This window comes from Caenorhabditis elegans, chromosome IV (assembly GCF_000002985.6).
Source record: "Caenorhabditis elegans chromosome IV".
Taxonomy (NCBI): domain Eukaryota; kingdom Metazoa; phylum Nematoda; class Chromadorea; order Rhabditida; family Rhabditidae; genus Caenorhabditis; species Caenorhabditis elegans.
The window spans coordinates 16,219,591-16,243,616 of NC_003282.8; the positions used below are offsets into that span (position 1 = coordinate 16,219,591).

Consider the following 24,026-nt stretch of genomic DNA (forward strand, 5'->3'; position numbering starts at 1 on the left):
ACAAATACACAATTTTTAATTTAACCTCTAAATAAAGTTTTAACGAATCACAATTATTCTGTCAAGTGTATGGGACATTGAATGCTCTCCTTGGAACATGCGAGCGACTTGTGACCGTAATAACACTAGACGTTGGGTTCATTCTTCCTTTGGCTAATCCCAATTGAATCAGTATATACTTTCGTAAAGAATCTGAGAATATCCATAAAAGATATGGGTTGATTCCGGCGTAGAGATCACTGAAAAATTTTAATTTCCAGAAAAAACAATTAATTTACTGTTTCAAAATTGTAATTTGAAAAATATTGAAAACTGAAACAGCAGTATTTGCATTAAAAAAAAACCTACCTCATTGCATTATACAACAAATAAAATTTGTCAAGAGAGATGACAAGGATCGACGCCGCATATGACGCAAATAGGCAGAGCGCGGCAACTTGAATTACCACTGAAATTTTTTAAATTTTTTATTTTTGGTTTTTCGCTGAAACACTTGAAAATTTACCTGTTATACTGCTCATTATAAACAATTTCATCTCTTTTTTCTTGATTTGTGTTTTGGATTTTTGCATGTTAGAGTCTTTCTGAAACATGTTCCTAATTAAAATTAAAATTTTGATTTAATTTTTCCATACAATAGCATTACTGTTTTTCCTCAAAACTGCTAGCAAATAAGAGTATGCAATTATTAAATACACACAGACAACTGTCAGAATTGCACCAGCAATAAGAAAAAAGTAGGTGACGTGATCTTCACTGAAAATTTGAATTTGGCGGTTAGGCAAAACATTTTTGATCTACTTTTGAAATTTCGGAACCAATCCATTTTTTGCATTTCTATAAAGCTGGGTACTATTGAAAAACGTAGCGCAACCGGCAATCATTCCTGGAACAAATTGAATCAGGACAGCTATTCGGAGACGTTTTGAATTCCATAACTGTAAAAAATAATGTTTTAAAGGTACAGAAAAAATTAAAAAATACCTGAAAATGTCGATGTGGGAATAAAATAGCTGATAGACGATTTGTGGCAAGAACTGATACACACATAGCTTGGCAAATTACTGGAATTTTTTGAGGTTAGGCAATCGACAAATTGAAAATTTTTCACTGTATTTAAATAAATTTGTGGTGTTATACATTTGTTTTGAAACAGAACAAATTTTGTTTTTCAAAATTTCACTTTTTCGAGATGTTTTTAAATTACACTTGCTGCAAACTATATCAGTTGTCCGTTAGTTTTAATTTTTCTTGAGAACTGAAAAATAAATTCAAGCTCACTGAAAACCTACCAGAAGTCCACGCGAAATAAAGATAAAAATGTGCACAATATCCATCCAAAAATATATAAATTCCGGTTCCCCATCCCCATTTTGGAAACATTGCACCAAGATAATTGTTCAGTAGGGTACCTCAAATATCAAGGCATTACTAATATTTTGAATAATTGAACTTCTTATCATAACAAGATGAAACAATAATTTTAATTTCAGGTTTAAAAAAAATTGAAAAATTTTTTCTGGTGTCACACAATTCACTTTTTTATTTTGTTTTATTACTTTTCTCTAAATAATTCCCTCCGACCAATCAATAATCTGAGTCACGCCTTCTGTTAACCCTGATTGGTCAGAGGCCTCTGGGCTCTCAAAACGTTCATAGGTAAGTATGAACTACAATAATCAATTGAAAATTAAACTTTATTGTTTTTCGGATGACAAATCCCAATGATCTTTCAGCTGAGTTTACCAATAGGCGATCCAGAATGGGCGTGGCCTACCTCGCTGATTGGTTAAAAAAAATTATCTCACTTCTACCCTACAGTACCTCACCAAAAACTTACAAATATCAATAATTGCAGTTGTAACGCAAAGTTTGAAAAACGGTGTACACAATTCCTGTTTCCCATGTAACTGGGCGTCCACGAGAAAATAAATGACAAAAATATAAAATGGAAGTGTGAAACAGAAAATCGAGAATTGAATAGTTTCTACGACAGTTTCCAGGGTCTCATCAAGGGGTTCACCGATTTGTTGGACAATTGGAAGGGAGTATAGGTCTGAAGTGACCATTGACTAAAGATTTCCTGAAAATTCAAATCTGGAAATGAAGATTTCTACATTCAAATAGAGGATCAAGCTCAGTAAAAAACTACTGAAACAATTGATAAAAATAATCCCATGAAACAGCGATTTTTTTTTAATTTCGGAAAACTTTCAAAATAAAAACTCTAACTAGCTTTCCTAAAGAAAAACTCGAACAGAAAATGCTCTCAGTGAACGAAACAAATGATCATGTCAGCTGCTTTTCGGCATTTTCCAGTGAGCGAAGCTCGATTAAATTACAGGGTATTTGATATCAAGCTAGAGATATTTACCTGGAATTTTGAAACTGACGATTTAATTTTTAGAAATGTCGAAAAATTGGCATCAAAAACCAAGAGTTTTTGGAAAAGATGTGTTGTTTTGTTGAGCCCGACATTTGCCGGGTTTGGCCTTTCGGGTGCTGTTTTCCGATGTTTTCTTAAAAAATATACAAATTGGTGCAAAAAACTACACGACAAAGCTATTATCAAGTTACGAGTAATGAAATTGAGTCAAGTAAAAAAAAAACTCATTTTCTATACAATGCAATAGATTGATAATTTTAATTATTACATATATACAAACATTGAAAATCAAAATTTTCTACATTTAAAAACTATTTGAAACTTGTGGAACATACTATTGTAAAACTATGCCCAACTTTTACAATCTTGAGCAAAACACATTTTTACTGTTTCAGGAAGTTTATTTAAAAACTCTGTAATTTGAAAAAGTACTCTATCGTTTTTTTAATCTAAAAACCATCAGTTCATGAGAATACCTACTCTCTGGCGTGAAAAGAAGCGACAACGAGAGATAATGCGGAAATGTGAGATTTAGGAGATATTCGCGCGTCAAAACGGTAGGCCTTCTTGTATTTTTTTAAATATTGTAAAATTTGTTAACTGGTAAAAAATGAATGTCTGAAAAACTTAAAAAATACATGCCTAATTGCATTGTATAACAAATAGAATTTGTCCAGTGAAATTAGCAAAAGTGAAATGGCATTTGAATGAATTTTTTGTTGTTTTGATTTTTTTTTCCGACAAGACCATTGTTTTTAAATGTTCATAATTTTGGCTTTTAATTTGCAAAAAATAAACATTTTCTGCATTTAAAAACTATTTGAAACCTGTGGAATATGCTATTAAAAAACCATGCCCAACTTTCACAAACTTGAGCGAAAACTATTTTTTGCTGTTTCAGAATGTTTATTAATTTTTTAAAGCTCTGTAATTTGAAAAAGTACTTCCCTGCTTTTATTTATTGTAAAACTTGTAAACTTGTGAAAAATGAACGTCTGAAAAACTTTTAAAATACGTGCCTAATTGCATTGTATAACAAATAAAATGTGTCCAGTGAGATTACCAAAAGTGACTTTGCATACGACGCAAATATACACAGCGAGGCAATTTGAATTGCTACTGAAAACTTTTGAAACGAAGACATTTTGAAGAACACATTGAAGCAATATCAGTTTTGCTGGTTATGAACAATTTCATCTCTTTTTTCTTAATTTGAGTTTGTGATCTCCGTTTCAAAGCATTTGGTGGACTTCTCTAAACATAATTGAGTTTTTGTCATTCATGAATAAAAAAAGCTGGTTGAAACAGACAAAATTTTAAAAATAGTATAAATTGTTTATTGTAATAAGCTAAATAATTTTGAAGAGCTTTGAAAAAAAACAATGAAACACCAATTTTCCTGATTTTTAGAAGGTTTTTGGCATGTTTCATTATTGATAAAGATAATTTGTAAAACTGGAGTTAATGTCTTGAACCAAATAATTTGTTGAGCTGCTTAACTGAACCAGAAAAAAGAAAATGTTTCGTCATATTTTCAAACCAGCCGCTAGCACGCGCCAAGGCGCGTGCTAACGACTGGCAAAATTTGACATGTTTGACACATATCATCAATTCAATTAATCCTACAAAAATATCTCATGAAAAAAGGTGAAAATGTTCACTTTTTGAACATTAGGATTCCCGCCAAAATATTTTCAAAACAATAAAATTTTAATTCCCCCCCCCCCCAAAATGTTTCCAAGAAATTAAAATTTTAATTCCCGCCAATATGTTTCACTACGATGGGTCTCACCACGAAGTGTCACACCACGAAAGGTCTCACCACGATGGGTCTCTCACCACGATGGATCTCACCACGAAGTGTCTCACCACGAAAGGTCTCACCACGATGCGTCTCACCACGAAAGGTCTCACCACGCTGGGTCTCACCACGAAAGGTCTCACCACGATGGGTCTCTCACCACGATGGATCTCACCACGAAGTGTCACACCACGAAAGGTCTCACCACGATGGGTCTCTCACCACGATGGATCTCACCACGAAAGGTCTCACTACGATGGGTCTCACCACGATGGGTCTCACCACGAAGGGTCTCACCACGATGGGTCTCACCACGAAAGGTCTCACCACGATGGGTCTTACCCCGATGGGTATCACCACGAAGGGTCTCACCACGAAGGGTCTCACCACGAAGGTTCTTTTTCTCAGAAATTTTAAATTCCAGCCAAAATATTTAAAAAAAATTAAAATTTGAATTCCCGCCAAAATATTTTCAAAAAATTAAAATTTGAATTCCCGCCAAAATATTTTCAAAAAATTAAAATTTTAAATTCCCGCCAAAATGTTTTCGAAAAATTAAATTTTGAATTCCCGCCAAAATATTTTCAAATAATTAGCATTTGAATTCCCGCCAAAATATTTTCAAAAAATTAAAATTTTAAATTCCCGCCAAAATGTTTTCGAAAAATTAAAATTTGAATTCCCGCCAAAATATTGTCAAAAAATTAAAATTTTAAATTCCCGCCAAAATGATTTCTCAGAAAATTTGAATTTCCCGCCAATTTGTGATGACGTCACAAAAGGGGCGGGCCTATAGGACTCCTCTTAGGTGATTGAGACTACAAACTACAGAGTTCAAAGACCAAAGCTCAAAGATCAAACTACATAGGGACAGAAGGACACGCGCTTTATATATAGTAAATGATAACAATTTGAAAACATGATCTCAGTGAACTTCGCAGATTAAAACAAAACAATTATTTCAAAAGTATGATTAACTATTTGTTAACTCGTATCAAGTGAGAACAATCACAAGTTGGAAGTTTTGTTCAAAAATTTTCTGAATTGAATTTTTTCAAATGTTTTCTGTTTCACTAACAACATTTGTTTTAGAACAAATTGAGTGAGCACTTCAGAAGAAGAAATTTGGAAGAAATTCACATAATGTACGTTTTTGTTGAAAATACTTTTAAAAAATCTTCAGGAAAAAATAAATAAATTGTTCCCACAAGCACAATAATTCCAGTCAGGCGTCATAAACCTGCATTTGAGGCAACCTACCTCGTGCCTATCTACCATGTTTCATGGTTAACACAACCACTTTAAATCAAACATCAGAAATGTTCCTAAAAATAAAAAAAAACGTTTTGATAACTTTGAAGTTTGCTTGAGAATAGAAATAAAAAAAATAAATATTATAACAATAAAAACGCAAAATTTTTACTGTTTCGGATTGATGACATTTGATTGAAATGGTTTTAATGTATTATTCAATTGGTTGCAGTCGTAAAATTGTTTTTTAATGTGTTTGGATACAAACAGTTCTGAAATACAACAGAGCAACATCATGAAAATATTTTCAAGAGTTATAGTTTAAGCTATTACTTTTTCTTTAAAAAAGTTGAAAGAGCAAACGAAAAGTTATAAATTCAACAATAAAGTTTATTGTTTCTATACGAGTACATCTTGAAAATAAGTTTCAAAAAAAAATTCTGAGAGCCACTTAAAACACACAAATTTTTTTTATAGTTATCCCCTCTCTTGTAATTTTTTTTTCTAGAACCTGTTTCTATTTCATCTCATTAGCGCCCAAAATTGTGAGAAAAAACCAAAAATTGTTTTTACTGTTTCACTGGTTCAATGAATTAATACTCAAAAAAATCTTATTACTCTAATGCCTTTGGGAAGTTGTAATAAATTTAAGAGCTAATTTAAAGAAATTATTTTTAAAAAAATTTTAAATTTTCATCTTCTCGTTAAAATTAAAAATTAATATTATTTTGTTCATTTTGTTCATTGTTCATTTCTGAAGTAAAGCAAACATCTGTGAAATATGGAATTCCGGATTTTTGTAGCATCTCAACTTTTGAATTTCATTACCAATTATCACAGTTATTACATAGGAATTGTTTTTTTCCGTAATGGTAAATTAGAGATAACATCAAGATACGCTGTCATCGAAACAGTTGAAAATTTGTAGCATTCGTAGTTGATGTGACAATTTTTCAAAGTTTGGAAGTACTTAAATGAACACTGAACCAGATATATTTCAGTTTTACTTTTTTCGAAAATGGCTTCTTATACTGCTGAACGTAAGTTTTTAGGTTTTTGTTTTTGGAATTTTTTAAAAGATATTTTGGTGAAACAAAAAAAATGTGCAGCCATTTTGAATTTTTTTACGTTAACCCATCAGGTGTCGGGCGCTGTGACAAATTTTTAAAAATACATTAAAATTTATATATTTCCGATGAAATATTTTTTGGTCTATGGAAGAAATGATAGAGTAGATTTTTAAAAAATGTTTCTTAATCTGAATAAAAACATGTAAATAAAATCCCATTTCTGGAAAAATTCTAAAAAATTGCAATAAAGTTTTTTGCAATGTTGAAACGATAAAAATTCACCATTTAAAAAAGCTGGTTGTTTAATTTTAATTTACAAAAAAATGCACTGTTTCACATTCATATAATAAACATGGCAAAAGTCAAAAACTTAGTTCTTTTGGGGTTTGATCGAAGGTTAAATATATTTTCAAAGTTTCCAAAAAAAACAGACATAACTTAGTTGTTCCAAATTTTCAAAAAAAAATTCAGAAGCAGAGGCCCTCCTTAAGCCGCAATTTGATAAATACGCAAAATTCATCGACGATGAGGTGTGGGCGGAGGTAGAAGGGTATTATCATCCAAACGGAGTTCTGGTTCATAAGGATAAGGAAGCGGTTTATGGAAATAAAGGTGAGAATGTTTTTTGATATAACTTTTAAAGAATAATGAATTTACTAAAATATTGCCTATGTATCACCATGAAAAATCGGTCTTTTCATTACGTATCTTTTTAAAATTAAGCACTTGAAACATTAAATTTTTCAAATAATAGTATTGAAAACTTTTCACTTTCTCTCAATTCTGACAATTATTTATAGACATATCCTCCTACATTGCAAAGTTTGCGGAAGGAACCGGAAAATCGGTGGGAACTACTACAAACGCCAAGTACGAAGGAACCGGTGACTTCCTCATTATCACTGCCGACTTTTCTTCTGAAACTGAAAAAGCTGGGACTGTTAAGGGAAAGTTTGTGCAGATTTGGAAAAAAGAAGGAGACAGACACTTGATTTTCCATGATGAGTTCGAGATTTCTTCATAAAAAATTTAAACGAATCGAATTGGGATGATTATTATTGTCGATTTTTTAAAGCACATTTTAAAAATATATAAATAAATATTGGATTTTTTTAAAATTTTTCCTCGGCAGTTCAAGTAGTTTAAGTCGAGATTTCCCGAGATTTCCAGAGAAGTAATTTTAAATTTTTTTAAATTTTTTTTAAATTTTTATTTTTTTATCGAAGGAATAATCAAACGTTGTTATACAACTCCTTTTACGAGACATGTGTAAAACAGTAAAATTAATATTTTTATTTTTGTTATGTAAATTTGTAGGAACAAAGACATGCGTTGTTGTTTTTCTGACAAAAGTTAGACATTGTTACAATCTTATGATACACCTTGTTAAGCGTCGGAAAGTGTGTATATTTCCTGAGAATAAAAAGAGAATAATGTTTTTCACTATTAGTTTTTGAATTTAACACTAGTTTGAAACCGCTGAAAATTTAAAACTTTGTTCATTTCAGTTTTCAAAAGCATGCTGGTGGCCTATTGTGATATTTTTAATTTTTTTTGTAACCTTCTTCAATTGAGTAACCTTTTATAATTAAGAAACAATAAACTATGTAATTTAGTCCATCTCACTATCAGAACAAAAACTATATTTATTTTTAAAAAACTCATACTGTTTCATGTTTTGCTTTAAAACTTTTCAAATTTTGTATATTTCAATTCCGTGAACACTCCCAGGCTGCCCAAAGGAAAAAATTGCAAGAATCAAAAAATGGACGGCCTTGGAACACTCTAAAAACAGAAAAATCGACACACTTTAAACTCAAAATTAACCCTCTAATTACACTTATCACTAATTACACTTAGCGGTGAAATTTTGACTTTTGATCACAAACGTAGTAATTATTCATTTTGACAATATATTTGAAAATATATTACATTGATCTTGAAATCCGTTTTTTGCTTGAAGCCCTCCACAGACATAAGTTTATATACATTTAAGAAAATGTACTTGAATGTTTATATTTCATTTATTTCATATATATTTTCATTTATAGTTCATATATTTCAACAAAAAGTTGTGGACCACTATATACTTGCTTGCTTCCTACTGGTTGATCTTAGCATATGAAATTTCATATAAACTTATTTTACGGGATTCCGGGTGCCGCGGAAGGTAGAAGTTGGTTCCGGAATTTTGCAGAGAAAATTTGATATGATATGTCGCAAAAATTTTGAAAAAAAATTGTCAGTGTAATAGAGTAAGTAATAGAGTAAGTAACAGAGTAAAATAGAGTAAAAAGAGTAAGAGTAGTGTAATAGAGTAAATTTACAGTAAGAACATATACAGTTTTTACTTTTCAAAAATGGAATGTGAAATTTGAAAGTTTAAATACTGACAAGTTAGATCCAAGTTATTGATGGCGGTATCTACTGGTAGAATTTCAGCTGAAAATCAGATAAGGTTGCTTTTCATCGCATTGCCTGTAGAAACAATGCCACACCGACACCGTATTGAAAGGAGTTCTGAAATCAATTTGTCGAAATAGTAGATTTTTAACACTAAACAAAGCAATTTTTGTAAATTTGTTTTTTAGAATGATGAGTTTAATTTGACATTGCTAGATCACAAAAAGTTAACGTATATAATAACAAAACGAAACATTCAAACTGTTTACAATATTCACGACTGAAAATTGGAAAAATTAATTTTACGATTACTTTGATATTTTATGTTTTATAAAACTGAACTACATAGGTTTAAAAATTGTCGAGGTTTGTTTTGTTTTTAACAAAAATATAAATTTTCAAAAATACAAGTCTTCACATATATCTTGTTTTAGCACTTTTTTAAAAATTAACCTTTAAAAGAAAACTAAATGTTTATTTTTGTATTTCAAGTAGAAAACCCATCTTTTCTATACGGCCTCTTGTCGTTTTTTGGAGATCAAGTATTTGATAAAGCTGAGTAAATTTGTTTTGAATAATTTCAAAAACGGTAACTGAAATGAAGAATAGTTATTCTGGTGCGTCACTGAAAATGTTTCTTCTAAATCTATTGAAAAACGGTCAAAAAATAATTTCTCAACTTTTAAAACTTGTACCTGTTGCCATTTACAGTTTAAAATTTCAATAGAATATTTGACAACTAAAAATAATTGAAAAAAAAATGCGAAAAAGGATAATGTGCAAATATCAAACGCCGGAGTTGAAGCCACAATACAGAAAACGGGCAATTTCCGAAGTGTCGGTTAGCACGTTTCGATTGGCATATACATAGAGACTTTGAAGCAGTTTAAGAATAAAATCGAAAAATGAGATATTTCTGAATTATCTGAAAATGAAACTCTGAAAAACGGATGTAAATGTCGTTAGAAGACTTTCTCGTTTTTTTCAAAAAATTTTTTGTCATTTAATTCTGAGACTGCAAAAAAATTGAAAAACTACGAGAAAACTATATATCGTTTCATATTTTCCATTTAAACGAACATCTAAAAATTATCAGATTGTTTTCATAGTTATCAGATTTTCAAGTATAATTTGTATCTGTATTTGTTTTTAATTGTTTCATATTTTCAAAATTATTCCAATGCCACATTGTTTTTATTTAGTTTCGCGACTTTTATGAACTGATTAAAACAGTATTTTTTTGTAAAAAAATAATGATTAGTTTGACTTAATTGTCTTGTCTTCATTGTCGTAATTTAATTGAGTTTGTCTTAATTTTCCAATACTTTATGCTAAATTAATTTCATTACCACTAATACAATTTCTGTTGCTTCTAAAGTGATATACAACATTTCTTAAAGCAAATATTTAAAAAAAAATCAATTTTTGCTGTTTCATCATGTGTTCATAAAAAATCAAACACAATTCTCATAGTTTAAATTTCATTGTACATTGGAACAATTTGTTAGGTAAACGCGATCGAAAACCTCAGTGTATTAGTCTACTAGTTAAAGCGGAAATCGGAAAATTCTGAGAACTGTGACAAATCCGTTTTTCCAGTTTTGGAAATTTTCCATAAAGTGGGTCGCGGCGGGTAGACCCATCTAGACTCATTTACCCTCTAATTATTATAAGTTTGAAAGAGTACTGATTGAATATTATATTCGGAATTTGTTTGAAAATAAACACACTTTTTTGTTCCCTGACCGACGACCCAGAGATTTAGCCCAGAAGAATTAGGTTTGTTTAGTAAGTGACGTGATAGAATACAAACCCAACAATTATTTTAAACACCTTCGAAGATCTTTGAAGGTTATAAAATTTATTATTCAAAAATAATCAAAAAACTATTTCAATATAAAATCTAAATACTATAGTTCGGTAACCAAACACACAAAACATTAATATCGTCTACAAATAAGTAAAAACAATCAGACTTATAAGAGAAAATATCAAAAACAGATTTAGGAGATGTGACGTCTTATAGACCCTTTTCTCTGAAAAAATAGTTGCGATACTATTTCAAAAGGTATCTGATAAGTGAATTCAACTTACCGCAATCCCCATTTTCAATTTTCAGATTCGTATTAAAAGTTAACTGATACATTTTGCAGTGTTCGTTGTTTTCAAATAAAATTGGATTGTCGTATATCACTACTGATTTCTCGTTCTTTGAGATTATGTGCTGGAAAAAGTGAAAAACCTTATATAGTCCAATTAGTTAATATACCTTGATATATGGTAGTCTGGCATCTTTGAGATACTTGTTGGAGCGTATAGTAATTGGAGCTTTTCCTTCTAAAATTAATAGGTTTCAATCGATATTTGATAATTAAACTGATGATCTTACCGTCCAATGAGACAATATACTCTAGTCCCGTCAGAAATTCCAACCCATCCGCTTTTGTGTACTGAACCTTCAGAGTTCCGAATATATACGAAATGTACATTAGTTTTTTCAAATACTGTCCGTCATTTGCATCAATGATGACGTCACCGACAATAACTTGACAAACGATTGGTAAAACAGCCATACTTGTAAAGTTGCAAAAAACGAAGTCACTTTCTTGAGCCGACTCCAATTCTTGGCAGAGCTTTGCGTCTTTAAGGTTGTGAAATTCCACGTAATTTTCCAAAAATATCCTCCATTCGCGAAACGTGATGCAGAAGTCGGGATGCAAGTTTTCCAGATTGATGAGGAATGGACCGTGGAACAGATCAATGAGCGTCTGAATTAAGTACACATTAGGGGTGGTTGGCAACCCGGTTTTTTGTGCATCTGTCTCAGCTTTTATTCGTTAATTTAGCGAATTCGAAATTTTATGTTATTTTATAACTGTCAATAAGCAAATTCAGCAAAAAACGACTTTTAGTATAAAGTTATATTTGCCAAGAAAGTTACTCAACAGAGCAGAGATCCTATTGTTTCGAATTAGTTTGGCGGTTTCTATGAACTGATTAAAACAGTACCTTTTTTTACAAATAATAAAGGAGACATTCTGCTTACGTCCGCCAAATTCGGCTACCGGCAAATTAGCCAAGTTGTTGAAAATACGGCCCATGCATGGCCCAAACTCCCAGGGGGGGGGGGGGGCAATAAATTAGGAGGTATCGTGCTCTAAGGAGGGCATTATTTTTTAAATGAGTAATTTTTAAATGAGACAAATTTTTTTTAATAAGTACTGGATAAGAATACGATTTTCAATGATTTGCCAATTAAACTGTTTGAAATGGGAAAATTATGATGCCTTATTTGTTTGAGCAATTATATTCTGAAAGATGTTTTTTGGTCAACATGTTATATGCTTATCTTCACAATCAACCAAGATAGACAAAAAGTGTACTCAATAAAAAATTGCCCCTTTGAGATTTTCAAGATGCCCTGTTGAGAATTTTCAGAATGCCTCCTAAGAACAATGACCCCCAACCCCTCCTTTGAGTGATGCCCCCTGGGAGTTTGGGCCCTAACGCATACTACCGGTTATTAAAACGGTTATCTAGGTGTGGCCTGTATACCACAAAACCTTACTTAAAGCTTGATAAAACTCACTTCCACACTTTCGAGCCCGAGCCGTGTCATCTCATAATTGTCGTGAATATTCACTGAGACTTTATAGTTCATTCCACCATTGGCCGACTCGAAGATCTTCAAATTTTTCAGAAATGATATATTCTTTAGATTGGTATTCCCAATTTCCAAATTTCCCATAATCTTTTCAATGCTTGTAAGAAAAGATAAATCACTGGAATTGGTGATACCAGTGATGTTAAGTCCTCCTTTCAGAGCTTTGCAATTTGTAGGCTGTTGTGGTTCAGAGGAGTTGTAGCGGCACGCTGCAATTCACAATTCCATATTTTTTGTTAAGCTTTAGCTACACTCACTGCAATCTTTGAGGTTCCCACGAGTTACTAGATCTATGAAAAAAGTAAAAACTTCTGGCTTCCCCAACCAGCATGTATCCAAAGCAGTGTTATTCTCAATATTGAACTTGCACCCATTTTCACCAGATAATCTCAGAAATCCTTCTAAAACACTCACATCAGTTAACAAGTGATTATTTGCAATGACCATGCCATCTGGAATTTGATTGGTTTACTAAAATATTTCTACAAAGAAAAAAATTAATAGCTTACGCCTGTCACATAGAAAACGAAAGTATAATCCTTTATAAGATAAAAACCCCAAACTCGTGAAGCTTGAATTTTCAACTCGCATTCCTCCAGATAGTACTAACACTGGCATAAATAAATTTACAATTTCATTTTCGGACAGGTCAGTTTTTGAGTTAAAAACTAAAATTCCACATATGTTAGTGCAATTTTTCGGGAAAAACTTTATAGTTTCTGATGTCATCTCAGAGTGATTAAATGTGCATTTAAGATCTGAAGCTTTCAATTTAGTTTTTAGTAGTATATAAAGTATCTCACCACAATCATAATATTGTACAACATCATCCAAGTCTTCTAAAATTCCTGCGTAAAGAACTATTGGCAAGAAAATGAGCAAAATCATTTGATGTTTGTTGAAGAAGAGAGTGCTCTTGCCGACCATGAGGCTAGTAATTACTAACCGCGAGGCTCTAAACATTTTTGTCAAAACTTTCAAAATGCCTCGGGTAATATTGCTCATGGTTCTAGTTTTTTCAATAGCAAAAACTGATTTTTATTCGGATTTGGCACTTATAAAGACCATCACTGGATGTAGTGAGTTTCGCCTCCTTTATTATGCAAAAAACCAATAAAGTTTGGAACTAAAAAGTCTCATTTTTCTAGAAATGCCCGAGTAGGGCTGTACAACCGGACGTCCGGTCGTCCGAACCGGACGCACATGCGTCCGGTTGGGGGTAGCTATCCACAACGGCCGACAATTTCCGAGTTTCGCCACTCACTATAAAATTGCTGATTAAGTATAGTGAGTGGCGAAACTCGGAAATTGTCGGCCGCCGTGGAAACCTACCCCAAAACCGGACGCAGTGCGTCCGGTGGTGTCAAAATCGGACGACCGGACGCCGATTTGTACAGCCCTATGCCCGAGCCTTCCCGTTGAATCTTCTAAATTTTCATTTTTCACTATTTTCCAGAAGTAGCAATCAAAAATTATGTCATAAAGTTTCCTTTTTTAGTTTTAAAAGTTTCCAAGACTTTATCAAAGTTGTTCAGAAATTTTTTAAAGAATGACTATCAGTCAAAACACGCACTGAAAAACGCAGTGCGATAGGTAGTTGTTTGGCAGCCACCGACACTTTCGAGGTTCCGCCGACCTCCACCATGGTATAGTGTCGTGCGGAACCCCGAAAGTGTCGGCCGCTGCCAAACAGCGAGCCTGGGGTGCAATAGTGGCAAGAACCCGAATTAGCGGGACCACCAGTTGCGGGGGGGTTTATGGTATGATGGGTCATTATGAATTTTAGATCCGTGGATCGTGTATACCATGGTGGGGGTCAGGCCAAAGGGAACACCCAACAGCGGATAGTTCCACCCGCATAATCACAGATTTAGTGATTGCAGTCGATGGTCCGCTGTTAGGCTTACAATTAGCCTCCTGCCCGCCCTTCGGTCTCTTGCCCCTTCCAGGGTTCCTCTTAGCCAGGGCTGTCGTGATCCGAAGATCAACTAGCGTCTGGCCGAGTTACCCGCCGTAGGCCTCGCGGCCTTCCCGTCCATCCTCAGCCTCACGGCCATCAAGAAGGGGAACCTGTCCATTCTCTTCGTTCCAACAAAGCTTTCCTTTCCCTCCCACTCTGTAGGTTTCAATACATGTGTGGTTGGTTCCGGTAGTTCTTCAATGAATGTGAACTTTTTAGAGATTGGACAGTGTGGTGGCGCCTTTGCCTGGTGCCGAAGCACCCGTCAATGCCAATTGTCCTCACTATCGCCAAGGCGTAACCCCCTAAGGGGCTCATTTTCTAGTCGGCCCTACCACAGTTGTGCTAACTTGTGCAAGCTTTCGCGTTGTCGAGGTTGGTTCTAAGGAACACGACTCGGCTCCGGCAAGCATACCCGTCCACAACCATGGCGACCCATAAGGTCTAAGAGCTAACTAGGGCGAGGGCACCTTCCAAGTCTACTTGACTGCTTGGGGAGCGTCATCCACAGATGAAGCGTACTAGCATCAAGTCAGCTATCCCAATCAGTAAAACTACCATTCAACTTGAAAAGTAGGAGGACACGTTACTCTCCCAACTGCTTTCGGACCTTAGATAAGCCGTCATCTTGAATGGTCGATTAAGACCTTTCGCGATTCGAGCAAATCCGGCCCTCGGCAGTGAAACGCAGAGAGAGCAACGAGCAGTACCGAAGTACTCTTCCATTCCATCATCAACCGCAAGGGTTTCAAGATTGGCCTATCGCACTGGGTATTTCACCGTGGGGCTAGCCCCCTAAACCCTACTTTTAAACTTTCAGTTGATGAACAAGTTTTCAATTATACCGAAATAACTTCTGAAAATGCTCAGTTTTTCCCGAAGATTGACGAAATTTGCGCAATCATAACAATCAACGAGAAGACTGATCTATCAGAAACTCAGTTGGCAAAACTTTTCAAAAAATTGAAGAGACTAAATGGGGGCATCCGCGTTGAAAACACAAATTTCACAAGTCTATCGTTTTTTCCTCAACTCAATCGGCCGGAGACCTCTATCAATTTTTACTGCTATACATGTGAGTTGTATTACAAATTTCAAAAAAATCACTAGAAACTTTACGTTTTCAGATGGAATATTTATAACAAACAATTCCCAGCTAACAGATTTGAGCATTACACTCGATTTATTTTTTTGGGGTGATCGGCTCACTCAAGAATGCAAATTTCAGTTTGTGAATAATCCGAAACTAGATCTTGGTGGAATATGTACGGAAGGACCGTTGGATTACATGTATCAACTGAAAACAGAAGGGAATCTGAAGAACTGTGGTATGTTAGAGTAGTGATCATGTCAAATGCACTCGCCAGTTGTCGGGCGCCTGAAAAATTGTCAGAACTGTGTTTCAGCTTGTGATGGTAGTAAGATAACAAACTATAATGCAAAATTTCAAAAATGGCAATTTTTATATGAGTTGAAGCTTGTAAATATTTCCTATTCATCGTTGAATTTATCTATACTCTCCAGCATAAGAAATGTAAGAGGCGATGTGGAAATTGCAGCCACAGACTTTGAGAATTTATCGTTTCTGACCGGGTTGGAGACTATCACCTCAAAACATTCTTATTTGAGTAAGATGACTATGTTAAACATTCACGACAATCCGAAAATGAAGCGATTTGGAATGTACTCGTTAAAAGTGGGTTTTTATTCGAGAAGTGCCCAAAAATAATTACACCTCAGAGACTCGAAGACCTATTGGGCAATCCTCGAACTATAAACATTGAAAACTTACATCCGGACTTTTGTCTAACTTTCGGAGAAGTTATATACTTCCTGGAAAATGATATATCCTTCCAAAATCTCCATGCAGAGTTTTGTGAAGAGGATGATGTTCTACCGATTCACGGACGGATATGCAAGCTGACCACATTTGAAGCTCTTCCGAACAATTGTAGACTGATTCTTGGTGATTTGATTCTTCAAGGTGGCGATGAAAAATATTCCGTTAAATTTACAAAATTAAGATTTTTATTCGGAGCTTTGGTAATCAACGGAACCAGTTTGGAAAATCTTGATTTTTTGAATAATCTACAATATATTACCTCACTGGTTGATGAACGAGTGATTCAAATTTTATCAAACGATTATTTGAAGTCTGCATATTTCCCAAATCTGAGAGTTAGTTCTAGTAAACCAAGTTTTTCTTTCAACTATGTCTATTGACTATTTCAGAATATAATTTCTCGAAGAAGCTACCGCGAAGTGATAGTTCACAAAAATCCACTGCTATCTCTTCCTTACTACTATCCATTTAAAATGTATTATACTACAAATGCTGCGTTCATTGGAGATTACTATGGTGAATTTCCAATATACTTTTTTTTGAGATGTGAATTATGGGAAAACATACTTTTTTCTTCAGAAAACTAGAGATTCTACTCAAACTTCAATTGTTCTAATGTAATATACGACTCTAGATACATTGTCATTAATTAAAGAATATAAGTTTAAAGTGAATTGTGAAATTGTAAATAAAAAGCTTTATTAGTTCTTATTTATTTTTCCTTATCAATCAAAATAAAAGAGAAAATAAAAATGTTTCCATACTAATCAACATTTGAAAACGTTCCATGTAATGCTGGAACCACAATCTCCACAGTGTTCAGAGAGTCTTTCGCCACAACCTGAAATGTTTAAGTCCACTGTAATAGTTTTGAGAGTACTGTTCTCACAATTTTTCTAAAACATCTTTTACACCCAAATAACTTTTTCGCGGTTTCTCGATATTGTGTAGAGACCACCAAACTGATTATAACATGAACAATTGAATTGAGAATAGCTGCATTGATCAGAATTTCGTCGAGGGTTTGCAATGCGCTTCTATAATTAGCTTAACGTAATACTCATTCGATTTTATGCACAAAATTCAAACAGTTCGACAAACATACTTTAAGTGGGTATCAAAAAACAACTGATGATACCACTATATGTATGGTCCGACAATTACCGGGTTTTGCGCCGTACCGACTATCAGTGAGGGTAGTGTTGTTTTACGCTTGCTACATAGCGCGAAATCCAATAGAAAAAACGTGAAAATTGTATTTTTGTTTTAAGAGTTTTTTAAGCTCATAAACTAACTTTATAGCATTGTGATCATAATATAATGCTTTGAATAAATAACTAATCCCACTGGGTCCTTCTGCAAACACCGAAAATGCGGTCATTATAGTTACCATATAAATAGTTCGATCATTGTTGGAAGAGCTTTTCGATAGGTTTTTGCGTGATTCACGCGCTGTTCTGAGGCAAGTTACAAGAACAATGCATAGAAATGGGAGACAGACAGCTGGGATAATCTGGAATCGAAAATTATTGTTGAAAAATGTATATACGCAGGTTTTCATTTCAAACGCCACACAACCCACCTTTGAAATCCCATCCGAAAAAAAATACAGTTGAACTGCAAGCGGCCAAAAGTCATCAAACACCCTACCTTTTTTAATTATATAAGTGTGCGGTACAATATAATCGGGTATACCGGAACACTGACTAACATCTACAAAACCGTTATCTGTGACTGTGTGTTGGCCAAAGCTTAGAAATGTTATAATGGGACTTATAAGCAGCAATGTCAAGACTGTTTTAAATGCAAATGACGGCCTTGAAAGAAAGTCAAATTTTGCGTTCATCGAGTTCCGAATAATGAGCCATCGAAATAAGGCCATACAAAACGCAAGCCACGTTGACAGGCGGCGAAGGGCTTCTCTAAGTGCGCTCATAATAAGTTCAACTACAACATGCAAATATCCATGGTACTGGTACCTTAAAGTGAACATTGGAAAGTCGGATCACTACTTGCAAAACAGGGATGTGAGAAAAAACTCAAAATTCGCCGAGCTTGGTAAATTTGTCAAATTTGAATTTTTGAACAAAATCAATAGTTTCGGTTAAGTTTTTATTAACCCAATTTGTGGTGTGTGCGGCAAATTTCAAAAATTGCCGAGCTCGACAAACGGCAAATTTTCCAACGTTGTCGTTAATCACTCTTTGTTAAAAATTTTCAATTGCCGCGAAATCACAGTATCTCAAAAAAAATTGTAGAGATATACATAGATTATGGTATAGTTGAAAATTCAAACGCTCAAAGTTTATAGATCAAATTCTCCAAACAAAAAAAACGTACTTGTGAAACTTGAAACATTCTTGTTCAGTGCATACTTGAAAGCATTCATACCAGTTATAATTAGAAACAATATTATCCAAAAAAACATAAACAACATGGAACATAGTATACAAATCACTCAATGTAATGCCTATCATGATCACATAAACACTGTTAACTCTTAATGACTTGCGGGTGATTATGATAAGATGTACTAGATTAATTAGAAGCCCGCTGCAAGAGAATACGCACTGATATTTGGATGAGAAGTTATTTATTTTAGTTAGAAAATCTGAAAATGACTTCAATTCTGCATTATCTGGATGCGAATCGTAGTCGTAATATATCGCGTTGTAGGTGAAGTCCATGAAAATACGCCTGTTGGGGAAAATAAAACAAAACTCAGTTTGATAAATGATAGGTGTTGTCCCCAACAATTATAGAAAATTACATGATGGCATAATGGTATTAATAGATCAAGCTTATATTTTTCAGAACCTTTGAAAATAAAAAAAAATAATTGGAAGGTGTGTTGATGTTGGTGATGTGGTTGTTGGTGATGAAGATGTGTTTATCAGGCAAAGGGCCGAGTGCCTGTTGACAAACATTCTACTTTCAGAATAATAAAAAGGTATTTAAAGTGGATTAGAATCGTTTGGGGGTGTTAATTTAAATAATAGAATACGGATCGCGACCAAACATAACTGTTCAACGATTTGGAAAAAAAACAACGTTTCAGAGAAGTTTTTACTGTGAGCAATTAGAAGTTTAATTAGTTTCTCCTCCTTAAAATAACATATTGAAACAGTCGATTAAAAACAATTTCGAGTTAATTGTCACTTTGCAATAACCTCCCACATTTAGAACTACGCCATGGCGGGTGTGCAATTTAATAATTGTCTGTTTTACACTGTTTTTTTGAACAACTGAAAAATTTCGCCCACTATTAAAAAACTTTTTGTGAAATTGTCAAATAACAAAAATTCATGTTATCATGTTTCAAACAATTAAGAAAAATGTACCAACCAATCTGTGCAAGTTTTATAGTTTTAATTTGATAAGCTAACTTTAGACACATTCAACACCTCCCATGTTGTCAATTTTCTGATTTCTCGTGTTTCATACTACTTTTTTAAAAAATACAAGAAAACTGTTATTCGTTGAAGCTCTGACTGTCAACGCAACTATACTTACACAAATTTCGAAATAACTAATCATTCATAATTCAATGTTCAAACAATTAAGAATATTGTTCTCATGAATTTTTTTTTGTATTCTTTCCAATTCCGATCTCAAAACCGCTGAAGCGAAATTAAAGGGTGAGTGTCTCACTATTGTTATAAATTTGGTAATACTCTCAAACATATTAATGAAGAATGTGCTTAAATTATTCAAATATTTGTTCAATAGTACATTATTGCAATATGTTAACCTAAAATTCTAGAATCTAGACCACATTGTGCTGCCTCAGTACGTAAAAATCAAAAAGTTTGTGGCACAGAAAATTCAAAAGATGCCAATATCAATTCCTCTTGCAAATATGTTCAAATTTAACAAAAAGGAACAACTTTTATATAATTGAGAAATACAACTCGTCCTCCCGTTCTCACTCGTCCTCCCGTTCTCCCCAGCGGTCGGCCGCATATTGTTCTTGCTCTCGTATCGATTTTTGCCGAAATGCCCCCACCCGATGACGACATGATAGTTGATTCTTCACCAACTGCTACAATTCCGCCTACTTGTGACAATATTCTGCGAAATCAAAACTTGCCATCAACACCAGCTTCCGGACAGCCAAGTATCAAGGAATTGATCGAACGAATCACCATTTTGGAGAAAACTGTCAAGGAACAATCGAAGAAAATTGCCGAGTTGGAAGCTACTAAAGGTTTCCCATTAATCACCAATGATGCTAGCAAAAGTAAGAGTAAACTTTACTCCGCTGTAGTCCAAAACGACCCTCAATCTGTGAAAATCATCGAAAAGGCTCACTTCGCTGCTGATCTCCGAAAGCTCGGGGAAAACTCGATTTACGCGATTATTGAGAATGTACCGGATTGCAAGAAAGAAGAACAAACGACAATTGATGCCTCACTCATGGAAAACTTAGCCAAGCTGGATACTCTTCCGAAACCTGAACAATTCTTCCGAATCAAATGCAAAAAACCGGATGTTCCTTCTCGCCCTCTCAAGGTTAAGTTTGCTACTGAATATCAACGGGATACTTTCATTCGACAATTTTCCAAGGCACTTCACAATCTTCCTGAACGCCCAGTATCGTCTCGAACTATCAGATGGCGGAGAGACATGTCGCCCGAAGAACTTATACTGCTCAAACAGAGGCGAGCTACAGCCTATGAGGAAAACCGTAAGGCTGGAGTAATCAAATATTACGTCCGTGATCTTGATATTTGTGAACTCTCCACACCTCGTCCGCTGACAGCACAGATAACACCAACATCGGCGCCAGGTCTCTCGAGCTCCACATAGGAATTCTGCCACCGGACATATTCAACGAAACTTGCAAACAGTTCTTCATCATCGTCACCCACTACATCTATGATAGAGATTTCTATTACTCGTCAATGTCCTTTGGTGGCCAAAATTACACCTGTTCACTCAACTGCCAAATCATCAAATGCCAAGTCAACTGTATCCACTGCCGCCATGCTATACACTAAAAAGTCAACAACCCTATCAAATTCGACTCAAAAAGCTGCTACGAAGCGACAAGCAACCGCTCCAACACCTGCTAATCATCAATCGACATCCTCTGTGGACTCTCTTAGTAAGCTCAATTGTGCTTCTGCCAACATCAGATCAATTGCTTCGGCGGAGCGTTTGAAATACATCCAGGATTATATACGGGAAGAAAATATCGATATTCTTTTCTTGACCGAAACATTTCTGTCACCGGATACGCCATCTTCGCTATGCTCTACTATGGACCTGATGTGCATTCGTTCCGACCGCCTACAATCTCACCCGAAATCCAGAGGAGGAGGAGTTGCCATTTTCCACAAACCCTCACTTATTATGTCGCAAATTGATTCGCTCCAGAACCGATACTACGACAGACACTTCTGCGACATCTTAGCTGTTGATCACAAACCATCGAAGGCCAGGTTCATACTTGTGTATCGTCCCCCAGATACATCTATCCAACAAACTGCTGCCCTCTACAGCAACCTGTCCGAGCTCATCAGCAGTCCTGCTAACTACCACTTCATACTGGGAGACTTCAATCTGCCAAATCTCATATGGGACAAACTGGATCAACTACCAATAAACATTCACCAGGACCTGTCTGATCTTATGAGCTCTCACAATCTTGCGCAAATTATAAAGAAGCCCACTCGTACCGCCATGTCTGGAAAGCAAAACTTCCTTGACCTCCTGTTCACGGATTCTCCTTCACTGATCTCAAATGTCAGTATCGACTCACCAATAATGCTCTCTGATCACTCCACAATAAGATTCAACTTGGTCCTGAATTATGCGAGAACTGCACGTCGATTAAACAGGCGAACTACTATTCTTCAGTTCCGGAAGTGTAACTTTGAAGCTCTGAACAACCATCTTCTGATCTTCAACTGGGCTCGACAATTTTCCTACTTCTCCCGATGCGAAACGAAACTGATCCATTTCCTAAAAATATTCTACGAGCTGATACGTGAATTCACACCTGCTGCCAAACTGACTAATACAATATCTCCCAACTTCAAGAAGAACTTGCGAAAGAGAGTCAAACAGCGACGGCTCAGGAGTCCACCTTCCGATCAAAAGAAGTATATCAAAGCTCGTCTACGCTCTATCAAGAAGATGCTTGCAAAAGAGGAAAATCGAATTGTTGAGTCTAAAAATCCCAGACAACTGTTATCAATGGTGAAGAAACGAACGTCTACTCCGTCTCATGTGACTTGTCTCGTGGTCAAAGGACAATTATCTACAAACTCAGTGGCTATCGCGGATGAATTTCTCAACTCTTTTGCCAAATCCTTCACACCACCCTCTGATCCGTTCCCAGCCCTGCCTGCCCAAAAGCCCATCGCAATTGATCCGGACTTTACGCCAATAAATATATGCAGGATCATCCAGAAGTTACGACCCAAAATCGGATTCTCGCAGGATAATATCAATTTCTTCGTCATCAAGAAGTGTGTGCACTCGCTCTCTGTACCTCTATCACTCATTTTCTCTGAGTCGTATGCCTCTGGCCAATTTCCGGAAATTTGGAAATCTTCTATCATTGTGCCTGTGCATAAAAAAGGTTGCCGCACGGATGCTAACAATTATCGACCGATCTCTTTGACACACCCACTATCGAGAGTGTTCGAGAAGTTCATAGTTGAGAAGTTAAGAAAGGAATGCAGCTCCAAAATATCTAAATCGCAATTTGGCTTCATGAATTCTCGCTCATGCACCCTTGCCCTGCTCAATGCCTGCTCAAAAATCCTCGACTCCTTGACGATCCGATCAAAGTACGTTGATGCGATATAATTGGACTTCAAAAAAGCCTTCGATAGCGTGCCACACAACCTACTGCTCTGCAAGTTGGAACTATTCGGCCTGGATGTCAAAATGTGCAATTGGTTTCGCTCTTTCCTCAGCAATCGGACCTCATCCATAAAAGTATGCGACCACGTTTCAAAGAACAAACTTGAGGTGCTGTCTGGAGTGCCTCAAGGCTCCGTCTGTGGACCGTTCCTGTTTTTGATATATATCAATGACTTGCTCGGTATGCTCCCTCCTGATGTTCAAATATCAGCATTTGCTGACGACATAAAGATATATGGTGACAACAGCAATTCAATCCAAAAGTCTATCGATATTGTCACGGATTGGTGCAGAAAATGGAGTCTCAACTTGGCAGAAAACAAGTCTGTAGTCGTTCATTATGGAAAAAATAATCCGAAGTTTGTCTACACTGCGAATGGTATCATCATCGCTAAGAAGAAATCAGTGAAGGATCTCGGCATATTCGTTGACGACAAACTAAATTTCCACGGCCACATCACTTATGTCACAAATGCAGCTCTACTCAAATGCCGGCAACTCCTCAAGGCTTTTCGCTCAACTAATGCCAGCCTATACTTCAAGCTGTACAATATTTATGTTCAACCAATACTCGATTATGGATGCGAAATCTATAGTCCCACCTCGGGGGCTCTAATCAAACAACTGGAAAAGCCTCTCCGTTTCTTCACCAGGCGCGTCTTCCAACGCTGCAACATAAAGTATTCTTCATACGAGGATCGTTTGGCCCAAGCCAATTTGAAGTCAGTGCAACATAGGCGGGTCTTGCAGATCCTTCGCACTTACCACAACA

The 24,026-nt window shown here is 35.2% G+C and overlaps 5 protein-coding genes and 44 non-coding genes across 50 annotated transcripts; 28 read left to right on the forward strand and 21 right to left on the reverse strand.

Annotated features, from left to right (window-relative positions):
* Positions 1-61: 61 nt before the first annotated feature.
* On the reverse strand, positions 62-2,069 carry srv-11 (G_PROTEIN_RECEP_F1_2 domain-containing protein; the record flags this gene model as incomplete). The annotated part of the gene is made up of 8 exons (NM_070521.3): positions 62-239; positions 349-448; positions 506-584; positions 636-756; positions 802-938; positions 985-1,064; positions 1,293-1,412; positions 1,841-2,069. The coding sequence occupies 8 exons, from the start codon at positions 2,067-2,069 to the stop codon at positions 62-64; spliced, it is 1,044 nt and encodes a 347-aa protein (NP_502922.1).
* On the forward strand, positions 325-345 carry 21ur-15169. The gene has a single exon (NR_066065.1).
* 21ur-14754 lies at positions 428-448 on the reverse strand. Its single transcript, NR_066066.1, has one exon.
* 21ur-1054 lies at positions 1,090-1,110 on the reverse strand. Its single transcript, NR_066067.1, has one exon.
* 21ur-9575 lies at positions 1,229-1,249 on the forward strand. Its single transcript, NR_066068.1, has one exon.
* 21ur-11162 lies at positions 1,401-1,421 on the forward strand. The gene has a single exon (NR_066069.1).
* Positions 1,411-1,431, reverse strand: 21ur-4482. The gene has a single exon (NR_066070.1).
* Positions 2,070-2,119: 50 nt separating the features above from the next.
* On the reverse strand, positions 2,120-2,140 carry 21ur-4015. Its single transcript, NR_066071.1, has one exon.
* Positions 2,141-2,818: 678 nt separating this feature from the next.
* Positions 2,819-2,839, forward strand: 21ur-5612. Its single transcript, NR_066072.1, has one exon.
* Positions 2,840-3,628: 789 nt separating this feature from the next.
* Positions 3,629-3,649, reverse strand: 21ur-7818. Its single transcript, NR_066073.1, has one exon.
* Positions 3,650-5,297: 1,648 nt separating this feature from the next.
* 21ur-5718 lies at positions 5,298-5,318 on the forward strand. Its single transcript, NR_066074.1, has one exon.
* Positions 5,319-5,653: 335 nt separating this feature from the next.
* On the forward strand, positions 5,654-5,674 carry 21ur-938. Its single transcript, NR_066075.1, has one exon.
* 21ur-3000 lies at positions 5,657-5,677 on the forward strand. Its single transcript, NR_066076.1, has one exon.
* Positions 5,661-5,681, forward strand: 21ur-12841. The gene has a single exon (NR_066077.1).
* A 196-nt stretch (positions 5,682-5,877) lies between these two features.
* On the forward strand, positions 5,878-5,898 carry 21ur-8381. Its single transcript, NR_066078.1, has one exon.
* A 158-nt stretch (positions 5,899-6,056) lies between these two features.
* Positions 6,057-6,077, forward strand: 21ur-3794. Its single transcript, NR_066079.1, has one exon.
* 21ur-13211 lies at positions 6,062-6,082 on the forward strand. Its single transcript, NR_066080.1, has one exon.
* A 204-nt stretch (positions 6,083-6,286) lies between these two features.
* 21ur-373 lies at positions 6,287-6,307 on the reverse strand. Its single transcript, NR_066081.1, has one exon.
* A 149-nt stretch (positions 6,308-6,456) lies between these two features.
* Positions 6,457-7,532, forward strand: H25K10.4 (DUF4440 domain-containing protein; the record flags this gene model as incomplete). Its single annotated transcript, NM_070522.2, has 3 exons — positions 6,457-6,478; positions 6,980-7,120; positions 7,309-7,532. 3 exons carry the CDS (start codon positions 6,457-6,459, stop codon positions 7,530-7,532), a joined length of 387 nt encoding a protein of 128 aa, NP_502923.2.
* 21ur-1021 lies at positions 6,883-6,903 on the forward strand. Its single transcript, NR_066082.1, has one exon.
* 21ur-6001 lies at positions 6,884-6,904 on the forward strand. Its single transcript, NR_066083.1, has one exon.
* 21ur-6069 lies at positions 7,176-7,196 on the reverse strand. Its single transcript, NR_066084.1, has one exon.
* Positions 7,533-7,719: 187 nt separating the features above from the next.
* Positions 7,720-7,740, reverse strand: 21ur-8206. Its single transcript, NR_066085.1, has one exon.
* A 180-nt stretch (positions 7,741-7,920) lies between these two features.
* On the reverse strand, positions 7,921-7,941 carry 21ur-9490. The gene has a single exon (NR_066086.1).
* Positions 7,942-8,221: 280 nt separating this feature from the next.
* 21ur-4350 lies at positions 8,222-8,242 on the forward strand. Its single transcript, NR_066087.1, has one exon.
* Positions 8,243-8,568: 326 nt separating this feature from the next.
* On the forward strand, positions 8,569-8,589 carry 21ur-14447. The gene has a single exon (NR_066088.1).
* Positions 8,590-8,984: 395 nt separating this feature from the next.
* Positions 8,985-9,005, reverse strand: 21ur-8749. Its single transcript, NR_066089.1, has one exon.
* A 94-nt stretch (positions 9,006-9,099) lies between these two features.
* 21ur-6060 lies at positions 9,100-9,120 on the reverse strand. Its single transcript, NR_066090.1, has one exon.
* An 862-nt stretch (positions 9,121-9,982) lies between these two features.
* Positions 9,983-10,003, reverse strand: 21ur-15408. The gene has a single exon (NR_066091.1).
* Positions 10,004-10,008: 5 nt separating this feature from the next.
* Positions 10,009-10,029, forward strand: 21ur-7886. Its single transcript, NR_066092.1, has one exon.
* On the forward strand, positions 10,010-10,030 carry 21ur-10639. The gene has a single exon (NR_066093.1).
* On the forward strand, positions 10,013-10,033 carry 21ur-11925. Its single transcript, NR_066094.1, has one exon.
* A 45-nt stretch (positions 10,034-10,078) lies between these two features.
* 21ur-537 lies at positions 10,079-10,099 on the reverse strand. Its single transcript, NR_066095.1, has one exon.
* A 14-nt stretch (positions 10,100-10,113) lies between these two features.
* Positions 10,114-10,134, forward strand: 21ur-11913. The gene has a single exon (NR_066096.1).
* Positions 10,135-10,385: 251 nt separating this feature from the next.
* On the forward strand, positions 10,386-10,406 carry 21ur-10317. Its single transcript, NR_066097.1, has one exon.
* Positions 10,407-10,764: 358 nt separating this feature from the next.
* hpa-1 (Receptor L-domain domain-containing protein) lies at positions 10,765-13,538 on the reverse strand (the record flags this gene model as incomplete). The annotated part of the gene is made up of 8 exons (NM_070523.2): positions 10,765-10,947; positions 11,006-11,135; positions 11,181-11,248; positions 11,301-11,679; positions 12,501-12,784; positions 12,833-13,027; positions 13,085-13,333; positions 13,379-13,538. The coding sequence occupies 8 exons, from the start codon at positions 13,536-13,538 to the stop codon at positions 10,862-10,864; spliced, it is 1,551 nt and encodes a 516-aa protein (NP_502924.1). The 3' UTR covers positions 10,765-10,861.
* On the reverse strand, positions 11,414-11,434 carry 21ur-13243. Its single transcript, NR_066098.1, has one exon.
* 21ur-2290 lies at positions 11,852-11,872 on the reverse strand. Its single transcript, NR_066099.1, has one exon.
* 21ur-3821 lies at positions 11,937-11,957 on the forward strand. Its single transcript, NR_066100.1, has one exon.
* Positions 13,539-13,557: 19 nt separating the features above from the next.
* irld-39 (Receptor L-domain domain-containing protein) lies at positions 13,558-16,965 on the forward strand (the record flags this gene model as incomplete). Its single annotated transcript, NM_070524.2, has 6 exons — positions 13,558-13,654; positions 15,356-15,610; positions 15,663-15,863; positions 15,942-16,231; positions 16,276-16,713; positions 16,768-16,965. 6 exons carry the CDS (start codon positions 13,558-13,560, stop codon positions 16,963-16,965), a joined length of 1,479 nt encoding a protein of 492 aa, NP_502925.2.
* Positions 16,966-16,996: 31 nt separating this feature from the next.
* 21ur-13157 lies at positions 16,997-17,017 on the reverse strand. Its single transcript, NR_066101.1, has one exon.
* Positions 17,018-17,141: 124 nt separating this feature from the next.
* Positions 17,142-19,065, reverse strand: srw-61 (G-protein coupled receptors family 1 profile domain-containing protein; the record flags this gene model as incomplete). 2 transcript variants are annotated; one of them, NR_066102.1, is made up of 5 exons in its annotated part: positions 17,142-17,219; positions 17,268-17,415; positions 17,674-17,891; positions 18,029-18,357; positions 18,719-19,065. NR_066102.1 is itself a non-coding variant. In NM_001268956.1 (5 exons), the coding sequence occupies 5 exons, from the start codon at positions 19,063-19,065 to the stop codon at positions 17,142-17,144; spliced, it is 1,188 nt and encodes a 395-aa protein (NP_001255885.1). The 2 variants fall into 2 exon arrangements, 1 of the variants encoding a protein (NP_001255885.1); NM_001268956.1 differs by having other exon boundaries at positions 17,961-18,357.
* Positions 19,066-19,436: 371 nt separating this feature from the next.
* 21ur-8522 lies at positions 19,437-19,457 on the reverse strand. Its single transcript, NR_066103.1, has one exon.
* Positions 19,458-19,473: 16 nt separating this feature from the next.
* On the forward strand, positions 19,474-19,494 carry 21ur-13997. The gene has a single exon (NR_066104.1).
* A 104-nt stretch (positions 19,495-19,598) lies between these two features.
* Positions 19,599-19,619, reverse strand: 21ur-6697. Its single transcript, NR_066105.1, has one exon.
* Positions 19,620-19,644: 25 nt separating this feature from the next.
* Positions 19,645-19,665, forward strand: 21ur-9532. The gene has a single exon (NR_066106.1).
* Positions 19,666-19,736: 71 nt separating this feature from the next.
* On the forward strand, positions 19,737-19,757 carry 21ur-13892. The gene has a single exon (NR_066107.1).
* A 97-nt stretch (positions 19,758-19,854) lies between these two features.
* 21ur-14998 lies at positions 19,855-19,875 on the forward strand. The gene has a single exon (NR_066108.1).
* On the forward strand, positions 19,859-19,879 carry 21ur-3919. Its single transcript, NR_066109.1, has one exon.
* Positions 19,880-24,026: the final 4,147 nt, after the last annotated feature.